Source organism: Coturnix japonica, chromosome 4 (genome assembly GCF_054131305.1).
Source record: "Coturnix japonica strain WE chromosome 4, WE-NBRP24, whole genome shotgun sequence".
Taxonomy (NCBI): domain Eukaryota; kingdom Metazoa; phylum Chordata; class Aves; order Galliformes; family Phasianidae; genus Coturnix; species Coturnix japonica.
Genome location: NC_140666.1, coordinates 9,004,182 through 9,016,579, shown reverse-complemented (window position 1 = coordinate 9,016,579; position 12,398 = coordinate 9,004,182). Strand labels below are relative to the sequence as shown.

The following is a 12,398-nucleotide window of genomic DNA, read 5'->3' as shown; positions in this document are numbered from 1 at the left end:
CAACATGCAGGAGCAGCTCCCACACCTCCACCACCACACATGGATGCAGAGGAACTGCAGTGATCCCAAGAGTTTCTCATACCTGAGGTCAGTCCTGCAGATGTGTGTCACTTTGGAGCGTCCCATGCCACTGGGCTCGATGAGATACTGCGAGGTCAGCACCACTGCTTTAACGCCTCCCTCCACCTGCAGCTTGTCATGTTCCACTGAGATGGAGATGAGCAGGCAGGCTCCTCGCGGCAGGTCTGTGCGCCAGCACCTGCATACAGAGCAGCACTCAGCCCTGTGCTGCACCACTCCACACAGCAGAAGGCACCACACAGGGCTGGGAGAGCCCATGCTGCCACAGCCACACCAAGCCCAAGAAAAGCCAGTGTGGGTCCTCACCTGAGCACCACACAGTCCCTGTGCGGGTGGGGTGCCATGCTGTCTGTCACATAGTGATACACCTCCATGTCCTTGTCCAGAGCCTCCAACACTTTGCTCTGAAGCAGGTCCTCGTCCCAGAGGTGACGCTCCCGCAGCACCCGCTGCAGCACAGTGGAGGGAGGAGCCTCAACCTCTGTGGAGACCTTCCACAAGCGCAGGGGGTGCCCGTCCCCAACCTGCTGGGGCCAAAGGAAGAGTCGGGCAGGCTGTCCTGGGAGCCCTTACAGCAGTCCCCAATCAGTTTCACCCACTGGGTCCCACTGCCATGGAGCAACACTGATGATGGGATGGGACAGAAGAGCAGCTTAGGGTGGTGGAGAGGGGTTAATAGTGATGTGCTGGGCTCTGAACATAGAGCACCCTCCACTTCAGAGCTGTCCCCATCCAGCCAGGACAGGGACCAGTGATTCCCACCCTGCAGAAAGGAATGGGCACCAATGGCTCATCAGGTGCCCACAGGACCTGTAGTTCACAGCGGTTACTTTGTACCCAGTTCACCTTGTAACTCCCAGAATCCCACCTGAAATAGCACTCACCTTTTTGCAGGAGAGTTCTGTGTTGAGGGGCCCTGGGCTGCTCAGCCATCCCTTGAATTTCTCTGATGACTCCTTAAGCAGGTTCCGGACACTCTGCTCAAAGTAGGAGTGTAAATCCTTGCCTTCCCCTTGACACACAAATTCAGACAGGGGCTGGGGGTAAGCATCTGCTGCCATGTAAGAGCTGCTCAGTTGGAGCAAGATGTCATGGGAGACCTACAAAGCAAGAGTGCACAGCTCGTCAGGCTGGGAGTGATCCTGGGCAGCCAGAAAACTGCAGCTCCTCATTGAAGGACATGAGAAGGACGGATGCAGCCTCCCTGGGCACACTCCCTGCAGCCTGTGACCAGCTCCATCACGAACAGTGCTCTGTTGGCCCTATGATGCCCCAGCCTGACCCACTGTGTGCCCCCCCCCACCCTGCACTGATCCCACAGACCCCAGGAAGGCAACAACAAGCTGAGAGCACTGCAGCCACCCACCTGGAAGAGCTTCTTGCAGTCGGTGATCATGTGGGAGAGCCCCTGTGTTGCAGCCATGTTCTCATTCAGGTCTTTCTGGTCAGGCTTCCCCATAGTGCCCCTCCTGTGCATCACCCTGTGAGATGGCACTAGCTGAGAATGGGCACCAATTCCCAGCCCCAACTCACACCACCCCCAGCCCTGTGGTACAAAGCAGATCAGCAGGAACAGAGCCCTTACCTTGGTGAGGTGCTTTCCTTCTTGGACACGTTGAGATGGAAGAGCGAGGGTGCCAGGCACACGGCCAGGTTTCCAGCAGTCATCTGGTTCTCCTCAGCAGAGGCAATGTCACTCAGGAAGTAGAGCAGCGTCTGCAGCACCTCGCGGTTCTCATCCGGCATCAGGATGACGGCAGCCTGCACCGCCTGCAGCTGCTGCTCCTTTGGCACAACTGAGGGCAGCATTTGCAGTCAGCATCCTGTCCGCACATTAATGGACCACCACCCTCAGCAGTCCCCCAGGGCACGCCCCATGCCTTACACTGATAGATCTGCAGGAAGGTGTCGGTGAGCTTGCTGGTGAAGATGGGCTCCGGAAGGTCACGGAAATACTGCTTCAGCAGGTCTGCCACGTCATAAGCTGACTGCCCCTTGTAGTTAACATTGTCAGGGCTGGTCTCATTCATGTGCCTGAGTGCCTGGATCCGAGACTTCACCCCTGACTTACGGAAAATGCCAACCTACCAAGAAGGAGCAGAGCCATGCTGGGATGCCAGGTGAGCCTCTACGTGGCACCTCACCTCCTCACAGCGCACATAAGGGATGGCTGCAATGACCCCACTGGCATGAATATCCCACAGAGAACCCCGTTCTCCTCATTCCCTACCTCAAAGTACCACTAGCAGTTCACTTTTTCTCCCCAACCATAGCACTGCAGACAGCAGCTGCCCATGCTCAGAGCCCCCCATTGCCCACGGCTGCAGCATCACCTGGTCCAAGCACTGGCTGCGGATGTAACGCATCGCCTGCTGGATGCTCTGTGGCAGTGGCTGCCCCGTCCTCTTCACGTTGATGATGGGTGGCACCCCAAAGACCGCCTTGTCTCTGTAGTCGGGGACTTTGCTCCGCTTCATGAACTTGGGCACAGTCCTGCAGGTAGGATTGACATACGGTCAGCACAATCAAACAGCTGCCTCCTCAGCAGCACTATCCCACGTGCTCCAGCCTGTATCCCCCCCAACAGCTCACCATGTCCAGACTTGCTTGTGGGGCACAGAGTACTTCTCCATGATGGCCGTGAGCCGCAGCAGGGAGCACTTCTGAAGCAGGTTGAGCTGAGCAGAGGACTGACGGTTGATCTCCAGAGAGGCAGAGTTCAGGCTGGGCCGGTGGGAGTTCTGGAAGCTGTGCCAGCGCAGCTTTCTGTGGAGAAAGGTGGGCATTCAGAGCCTTCCCTCCAGCACCTGAGGTTGCAAGCACTGCAGCAGCCAGGCTGAGCCCAGCACCAGCCCGAGTGCCACAAGGGCTGCTTCCTACCCCTCACAGAATAATCAGGGCAAGTGCCAGAGTACAGAGACACAAAGAGAGATTTTTTTATCCTCTTAAAGGACCACTCCCACCCCGACACTCGTGCCACAGCAGCATCCTCCCACCTGCATGCTGGCAGAGCTGAAGGAGGGCTGGACAGGGGGCAGGAAAGGCTCCTGCCCAGCTCCTGAGCTGCATTCTTGAGTCCAGCAGGACATAAAGGACGTTCCCAATTCATGAGAAAAGCCATCTCTATACATTCCTCTCTGCCCTGCTCACGCTGCCCTCCCACATCAACGCCACAGGACTGGGAAACACAGAACTCAGCAATGCCGAGAGATTTCTCAGAGAAAGCACGAGGGAGCGCTGCCTTCCGAGAGATGAGAGCCGAGATCAGCCAACACCAACCGCCCCGTTACGGACAGCGCCGCGCACCGGGAGCAGAAGCGCAGTGCGGCCGCCAGGGGGCAGCCGCGAGTCGCGCCCGCAGCCCGGCCCGGCCCCCTCAGCCCTGGTACCTGCACGGCCGGGTGAGCGACGCTCCCACGCCCGAGTCGCGGCGCTCCCGCATCTCCAGCTCTTCGGCCTCGTTCAGGGAGTTGCCCGTGCTGTCAAAGTCACTGGCAGAGGTGCCAACGTCTGACATGGAGCGCTCCTCAAGGTGCAGGTTGGAGGGAAAAGTGGGCTCCCCTCCAGAGTCTGTCTCCTCTTCTTCCTCCTCCTCCTCCTCGCCTCCTTCCTCCCCCACCAACTCGGGGGAGATGGCTTTATACCAGAGCTCCACTTTTTGCTGCAGTCCCCACATGTGCTGCAGGATATCGTCCAGGTTCTCGTAGGTCACCTCCTCACCTCCCTTGCAGAGATCCTCGCTGCTGCCAAACTCGGGCACGTTGTCGTACACACTCACCCGGCTGCCCAGGGAGCTGCAGGAGCCGCGGCGGCGGCAGGCGAAGCCCTGCGGGGAGGATGAGCCCTCCACACTGCTGCTGCTGTCACAGCCCCCCAAGAGCCCCCCAGGCTTGGCTCCCGGCTTCCAGCTGCTCAAGGAGCCGCTGCCCAGAGGGCACAAGCTCTCAATGGAGAGGGATTTGGGGAAGGTGCCCGGCTTGTGGTCCCTGGGAACATAGACCAGGCAGTCCCCACGGCACGCCTGCTGGTGCTGGAACTGCCCTGCAGCCCAGTCATCACTGGGCTCCGTGGCTGTCTGATAGGCCTCCAGGTAGAGCCCACTGCGTTTTGGGTCAGAGCTCACCTTGCCTGAGCCCACCAAGCGGTTAGTCCTGTATGACACTGAGAAGAAGTGTTTTTTGCCATGGAAAGAGGCAGATACTCCTCTTTTAGAGGAGCTGGACTTGGTGGCTGTGAGGTCCCCATTACCTTTTGCACAGTCCCAGCTCGGATTGGCCATGACACCACAGTGTGGGACATCCTTCTCATCTGGGCTGGCTTTTTCTTTGTCCTTCCTTCGGAGCGACTCAATCCTCTTCAGGAAGCTGCGTGACCTCCGCTTCTTTGGCTTCTCCTTGGAACCTTCGCTGTGATTCAAGGGCTGCTCAGCTAAGGAGCAGCTGCTGGGGCTGCAGGCAGGCTGGGTGACAGCAGCACTGCGACCGGGGGACTGGTCAGGTGGCGTGGCTGAGACACCGAGCGTGCTGCCCATGCTGGCACTGCTGTGAAGGGACACAGCCTCTGCGTTGGTGCTGAGGTCAGTGAGGACACTCTCATGGCTGGACGCCTGCTGCATGCTGGAGGTGGGGACCTCGGAGGCCCGGGAGAGGACATCAGCGGAGCCCACCCGGGACCACCTCTTGCTGTCCCGCTGAAATGTCCACCGGTCACTGATGGCACACAAGTCCTCGTCCTCAGAGTCTTCATTCTGTGGGTGGTAGAGCAGAGGGGGCCATCAGACCAGGGACGCTCAGAGTGTCCTTCACCCTGCTCTGTAGGGACAAGCACCTGAACAGTGAGCACAGCGTGCCCCTCATTACACACACAACAAGCCCACTCAGGGCTCAGGGAGCACAAGGAATGGTTGTGCCCAAGCTCAATAGCTAGGCTGCACACTGAAGAAGAGGTAACATTCTTGTGCTACCTCAGAACAGCTCCCTGGCAGAAATTGTACCTCTAACAGCACAACATCAGCCCATGGAAGCTCAGTGGGTATAACCCACCCCAGCAGCCCTTAGCCTCTCCCAGCAGCTGTCCATTTCCCTGCGCCTCTTCCACACTGAGCCCCACCACACCACTGCTTTTGCAACAGCTGCACCACAACCGGCTCCAGCACAGCCCCTTCCCCTTCTGCTTCTTTGTGCTCCAGAGAAGGGGATCCGGATATGGGAACAATGTCCCCACGCGGTGGTCTTCCTGCCATTCTGCAGGGCAGGTGGGGGTCCTGGGCGCAGGGCCATGGTGCCCCAGCTGTGTGTGTGTGGTGATTATGGGGACAGGGGATGGCTGCATCCACTGTGAGGGACAGCCTCTCCTCAGTGAGAGTAGCAATGGTGAAGGAGGTGCAAGGAAGGGCCAAGAAGCTCTATGACCTCAGGTCTGTGCACTGCAGGAGCCCCAGCTCCACACAGCTCCAAGGCTGCTGCCACCACCACAGCGGCAGAGGCCCAGCCCTGTGTCACCCTGCTCAATGAAACACCATTAACAGAAGCACCAGGAGCTGAGGGGCAGAGGCAGCATGGACACACATGAGGGCAGTCAGCAGCTCCCAGGGCTGCACCCATCCTTGCAGCAAGGACAAGGGGAGGGAGCACCATGAGCAGCTGTGTGCACCGACCCAGGGGCAAGCACCAGTGTGACCAAAACCAACCAGGCTTGCTGCTCCACCAGCTTGCACACATTCCCCTTGAGAGTCCTGCACTTACCTGTTTACGCTGAAAGTGGACTTCCAGCTTCATGGAGGCACATGTGTTCAGGGTCATCAGCCTCCTGCAAGAAAACAAGTAGACGCTGTACCCCAGCTGTGGCTTCCTGCTCTGCTCACAGTGCTTTCTTTCTTTTTCCTTTTTCTTCTATTTTTTGTCTCAGAGCTGTTGTTGTGCCTGGTCACCTGTCACCCAGCAGCTGTGGCTCCAGGGATCAGGCGGACGTGTAGAGTTGGAGCAACTCCAAGCACAGCACACAGCCATGGGCAGGCTCCTGAGCTGCACCCTGCCTGCAGGGAAGTCCAGAGACCCTCTGCATCTCCTTCACCCCAGCACAAGAGCCATCACATGAGCCCTTGGCACAGCAGCAGAGAAGTTTAAACCAACCACTCCAGCACGCTGGTGGCACAGGCACTTGGTTGTGGGCCAGCAGGGATTTTGCCAGCGCAGCCATCAAAGCGGCACTCAATGCTCAGCTCAGGCACCAGGACATCCCAGCCGTGCCTCGGTGCCTGCACCTCCCCGCCCCAGTACTGTGTTTGCTCTCACACAGCAGCAGCTCCAGCATCAAAGGGTGCCCAGCTCCCCCAGCTCACAGCACCCTGGGTGTGTTGGGGTGTGAAAGGACAAATGCAGGGACAGGGAGGTCACCAAGCTGAAGCCAGCAGAGCAGCTCAGAGCAAGCTGGGGAGGAATGCTGCTGCACCAGCCTGTCCTGAGCCCACCACCTCTGCCCCTCCGAGTATCTCTCAACTACAGGCTAAGGTTCCCTTTCTTTTCTTTACACAAGTGAAGGAATCTCCAGTTCATTCATTTTATTTAGCACTTTGTAAACGCTTCTTAATTAATGGCCCTTCTGTAATTCTGCTGAAAACTCCCAAACATGAACACAGTTGTGCAGCACAGCCCCCTGGGAGCAGAGGCAGCGTTGACCCTCTCAAGGCTGCTCAGCACACCCACCTGCCTCCAGGAGGGCACTCAGAGCTCTGTGAGTGATTACTCAGGGAAAAAAGTAACTTTGTGAAGCAATTACTACCCATGGGTCAAAAACATGACTTCTGTTCAGAACTCAGCCTGTGCTCAGCTCAGGGTAAAGGTGGCCTGGTGTGTCTGACAGCCACCTGAGGAGGTCTGCTGGGTACAGAAGCACCAAGGCTTTGGAGATAACATCCATCTGCTCAAGAAGAGCAGGAGCCTGAGCTGGCAGTAGAGCACTGGCATTGCCCTGTCCATGCTGTTGTTGGGAACCAACCATGCAGGACAGGGGCAACCTGCTCCCAGCCCTCAAAGCAAAATGCCCTGTGAATGCCTGCGGTCTACCAGGCAAAGACAAAAGGACACAAAAGCTCAGACAGGGATGGCTGCTCACCCCAGCACTTCACAGCCTCCCCAGCCTGCACTGTGCACAGCACCATAGGCACAAGATGAGCGCTGCAGCCAATGCAAGGCAACAAGCAGCCAACAGCCATCCTGCTCCACACCGTGTTGCTCTCCAAAGCATGTCTGGAAGGCAACACTGCTCACGTTCTCAGCGTGGGGGCACAGATGTGGTGACTCGGCCCAAAAGTAAAAACAGGGCTGAGTCACCCCCTCCCCCCCAACCAGCATGACACACAGCCAGACGTGGGTCCCTCCTTGTCGGTGTTTGCCCTTGGTCATTCAGAGCTCATTTCTGAAATGCCACATCGCTTCCTGTGCCAGAAAAAAAACCAACAACAACAAAAAAACACAACCCAGTGGCATCTCTCGGGGCTATTTTCAACCCTGCACTGAGAGAGCAGCATGTCCTTGTGGGAAATGTCCCAGCTCCTATTGCCAGGCGCTGAGTGACCGACACCATTCTGTTAGCAGGGCAGCCCTCAGAGCAACCAGAACAGCATTTACTGCAGGAACGAGCAAAAGTTTACAAGCATGATGCAAACCAGTGTTGCACAGCTGACAGCTCCTAAACACCCACAGCTCCCAGGGACCCACACACAGGGCCAGCACACAGCACCTCTGTCTCATGCAGTGCCTCTCATTGCACAAATGCTCTGCAAATTGCTCTCTGCATGCTTGCTCTCTGTCACAGGTGGCACATACCCAATGACCAAGTACAAATCTGTCTGCAGACAGAATTTCATCCACAGGCACTTTGACCTGGATCAGGCTCACACCACAAACCACATGCAAACCAACACAGAGATGAGATTTCCAAACATCACCCTTGCAAAATCAAGCAACAAGATGCCTCTCTCCTATGGCTCTTCCCCCAGACCATATGTGCGTGCGGCACGTCCCAGAGCAGCCAGGAGGAAGGAGAGGAGCTCAGGCAGCAAGTCCAGGTCTCCTTGCACCACTGCTCAGTGTTACAGCTCACCTCTCACCGATCCATTTTCAGCAGAGCTCCACAGCCTGGAGTTACCCACATGTGAAATTACAACAAGGCTCAAAAGTCAAACAAAGAGAACTCCTGGCTAATATCTGCTCTCCTGCAGCTCTGCATGCTCACAACAAAAAACAGTGCAGTTTCCCTGGCACCACAGTCCACCCAACATGACGGCTGTGTGAAGCATCCGCAGTCACTGCAGGACAGCAGGCAGCACCTGCAGGGCTCAGCTTGGCGTTCTGCAGCCACCAGTTGGTTTGTGGGAACTTTACCTGCAGAGAGATTTGAGAGAATCCTTGTCCAGGAAACTGTGGTCTTTCTTCACAGCACCAATGTCAAGAGGGAACAACGAGTCTGGGGGAGAAAGGCAAGAGACTGTCAGTATGGCTCCAGGCAGCTCTGCCACTGAGAGGTCAGAGTGGGAAGGAGCAAGCAGGGTGAGGCAGAGGGCAGGAGTAGGGAGCATACAGCAGCAGCAAGGTTGGCAAACACCAGCCTAAAGAAGAAAGCAAAACCTGCATATGGCAATGACACCAGGAGCAGCCATTACAATGGCTTCCATTGCTGGAGGAGAACAGCAGCCCAACAAGAAGGACCCATGCCCACGAAGTGAGAGAAGAGGGACCTGGGTGGAGATGTTACTGCTGCATGGAGACCTCAGGCCATGGCAGGTTTTGGAGAGAGGCCACCAAAAGGCTCAAGAGCCATCTCAGTGCCCATAGAACACCACACTGAATGCACAGTTACCCCTCACTGCTGCAGACTCCCTTTGCCCACTATTCCCTCAGGGTAAAGGAAGCCTCTTGGCTCCACTGGGGAGAGCTGAGAGTTGCTAAGATGTCTGCACACCAAGAAATCAGCACCAGTACAGGGCTGCAGCACTTCCAGAACCTTTTTCCATCCCTCAAAGGTTCAAGCAAAGGCACTGTGTGCCTGGACTCCTTGGGCAGAACATTTTTAGCTGATGAGGTTTCCTAGGGCATCCTCCAGCTCCCTTCACCTCTTCAGTGACAGAGCTCTGTGACTGCTGCACAGGGCCTGGGCATGGAGCTGCGAGCCCACCTGGCTGCTAGTGCCACTAGGGAGTGCAATTGCCATGGGGACACTGAGCTCTGACAGCTGTGGGGAACAGAATGAAACTATAGGATGTGGAAAGTTTTGCTCAGAGGCTGGAGAAGGGGTAGGTCTATTCACAGACAGCAGCAGCCTCGGTCAGAGCAGACCCCTGGGGCCGGGCACACCTGCGGGACCTGAGCAGCCCCCGCACATGGGGCCGGCCCTGAAATAGGAACTGGAGCAAACAGCACCTGGTAAGGCCGTGCCCATGCAGTGAGGTCATCACCTGTGTAGGGCTGTAACTGCCCAACACCATCCACACGGGCTGAGCGCGGTGCGGAGCCGGGGGGGGCAGGCAGACAATGGTGGGCGGTGCAACCCCACAGCCGCGCATCCGCCGATTGTTGTGGCCGCCGGGCCGGGCTCCCTGCAGGCTCCCACCGTGTGATGGGGCCGAGCTGCAAAGGAGCTCACCTGCAGCACCCCGCCGGGAGGCAGAACATGCCTAGTCCCTGCGCTGCCCGCTGGCACAGCCTGCTCTCACCCACTGCATGCACCCCGACCTGCCTTGACCCAACCAGGAGCCTTGGGATGTTCCCCCACAGCCCTGCAGCAGGGATGCAACATTCCCTAACCCCTCACACAGACACGGTGTCCCTGCCCCAAACCAGACTGGGCAGCTCTCACCTTCATAAAGCTGGGCATACTGCGGGAATCCTGCCGCTCGCAGCCAGTCGCAAGCCTTCTTGGCTTCAATTTCTGAAACAAAGCAAAGGAAAAGTCTGATCATCCCACTGGCAAAAGCAACACTGCACCGCACAGCAGCTCCCTGCACCAGGAGCAGAGCAGCCGTGTCACCTGAGCCCAGTTTTGCATGATACAAACCAGAAGGAACACCAAGAACACCAGCTGGGAAGCACGTGTGAGCAGTCAGGCTCTGTGGGCTCACTGCCCACAGCCATACAGGACATCACAGCAGAATCTGCTCAGCACTGGGTGCTCTGCTAACATGGGACAAAGGGAACACAGCACAGGAGGGACAGGTACGTGGACATAGTCCTAATTCTAACCTCCTGATGAAACGCTTCGTTTCTAAGCCCACCAAACCAAACAAAGCGCTCTGCCAGCAGAGGGAGAGGAACATCTTTATTTTGAATAATTAATTCAGAGCCCATCAAAGCTCAGGGCTGGTCACTTCATGGGACTTTTGCAAACATCCTCCAGAGAAGTCTGCCAAAGGAATCTTTTCTTTTCCCTCCCATTTCCCCCATCTCTGACCAACCCCTCCTTGCTTTCCAGCTCGCTTTCATCCAGCAGCACACCCTGCTATAAGCACAGGCTTTCCAGAACAGAGGGGAATTGTAGCCAACTCAGACCATGGGATGCAGACAGACAGATCACCCAGCCACCAGAGCCCCAATGGTTTCTACAATCCCTGCCCACCCCATCCCTGCTTCCTCATCCGTGGTTCAGCTGTTCCCAGGCTGAGCCCATCCAAAGGCCAGCACTAAGTTTGGGGAAATTTCTCAGGTTTACAGAACTTAAAGGAACACACAGCCAGAGAAAGCTGCTGTCTGATGTCAGCAGTGCATCTGTTTGCTGAGATTTACAGTTCTTGTCACAACAAACAGTTGACCTCAAACGTAGAAAATGTGACTGCAGCTCCAGATTTCTGCCCATCCCTCCCACAGAGGCTCAACCCAGAAAACACTGGGACCAAGCCTGATTCACCCAGAGTGCATGGCAGTGAAACTCTCCAATTTCATCACCATCTACTGACAGCTGCAGCTGAGAGCTCCGCTTGCATTTACAATCACAAAGATACTGCACAAAAGCATTTCAAAGGACAATCCAAGCAGTTCAATTAAGGACAGAACCAAGGCAAAACCGTTGACCCGAATGCCTGAGGCATTTCAGGGAGGAGGTTTGGAACAAGTATCCAAATGTGGATCCAGACAGCTCAGCTGCCTTAGCTGTGTGCTGAGCCCCAGCAGGACTCGGATCCAGGGGTCTCACTGCAGCCCCCATCTAATACCATGGGGTGGGTAATGTTGTGTCCTCATAGTAAGGAACACTCCTCCTACAAACAGGAGCACTCTCAGACCATTTTGATCACCTGTGTCTCTCCTTCATCCCACACAGCTCCTTGACAGCTGGCTCACCTCAACCTGCATTCCTCCCTGCCCTTCCTACTCTCAGAGCTGAGCCACTGACCACAGCACCCAAAGGTTCAGGTGTCCCCAGTCGAGACAAGGAGCACAACCCTCCCAACCTTCTACTGCCCCATAGGAACCCCCCTGCCCACACAGGAGGGGTTGGGTCCGGCACTTCCACCCCCTGAAGGAGACGACAGAGGAAAGGGAAGCCAGCAGCAGACCGTGTGCCCACCCAGCATGCAGCAGTGCCCAGCTTACCCACACCAGCAGCAGGACGGAGCTGGTAGAAGAGTATGGCCAAGGCACCGGAGGGTCTGTTCAGCTGTGCAGGTGGTGCAGAGATGCCGCAGCCCTTCACACCAACCCTGAGTGCTGGCAGGCAGATCCACAGGCTGCTGAGGGCTCAGCACCCACCCCCACTCCTCAGCCACGTCCCACCTCTGCCTGTCGCCTTCCCAGCGCCTGCACAGAGCCCAGACCCTGTCTCATAGACTGGCACAGAAAAGGTTTCCAAGTATCCCTGTCCGGGACAGAGGCGGCTGCCGGCTTCCTCCTCCCACCGCCCTTTCCACAGAAGTACTTTCCCAAGGAAGTGCAGGAAAGGATCTTTCCAAGCCTTGATAAGAATGGGCAGAAAACCACTCATAAGAATGTCACAGGCTTCTTGTGAATGGCCTGCAGGGGATGTGGCAGCAGTGGGACTATGGCCAGATGCAGTAACAGGGTCACCCACCACAAGCCATGTCTTCAACCCTCCCCACTACCCTCAGCCCTGAGCTTCAGCCTAGACACAGCAGGCTGAGAACCCCCAAGCCAGTAACTGGCAGCCGAGCACCTTCCTGCAGCCCTGCTAGAAATCCCATCCCCACTACTTCAGGGATGCACGCCTGCATGGACAGATATATGCTGGTGGCCAGGAGCCATCGGAGCAGGAATGGGGACAGGTTCCCTACCGAGCTGCGTGCCAGCGTGGGTTCTCTGATGTCTAATACA

General features: G+C 56.8%; 1 protein-coding gene across 7 annotated transcripts in view; it reads right to left on the bottom strand.

Moving 5' to 3' along the window:
• The window catches only part of STARD8 (StAR related lipid transfer domain containing 8), a 40,360-nt gene that overhangs the window by 2,102 nt on the left and 25,860 nt on the right, over positions 1-12,398 (bottom strand). For 5 of the 7 annotated variants that reach the window (XM_015860009.3, XM_015860011.3, XM_015860012.3 and 2 more), the window contains 12 exons: positions 9,937-10,008; positions 8,466-8,547; positions 5,826-5,889; positions 3,471-4,828; positions 2,674-2,847; positions 2,415-2,574; positions 1,967-2,165; positions 1,667-1,877; positions 1,448-1,562; positions 966-1,181; positions 388-608; positions 83-259 (listed from right to left, as the gene is read on the bottom strand). In XM_015860009.3, coding sequence (XP_015715495.2) covers positions 83-259; positions 388-608; positions 966-1,181; positions 1,448-1,562; positions 1,667-1,877; positions 1,967-2,165; positions 2,415-2,574; positions 2,674-2,847; positions 3,471-4,828; positions 5,826-5,889; positions 8,466-8,547; positions 9,937-10,008 — 3,049 coding nt within the window. Of the gene's footprint in view, positions 1-82; positions 260-387; positions 609-965; positions 1,182-1,447; positions 1,563-1,666; positions 1,878-1,966; positions 2,166-2,414; positions 2,575-2,673; positions 2,848-3,470; positions 4,829-5,825; positions 5,890-8,465; positions 8,548-9,936; positions 10,009-11,663; positions 11,866-12,398 lie in introns of those variants that run through there. The other 2 variants (XM_015860013.3, XM_085544406.1) reach the window with 2 other exon arrangements.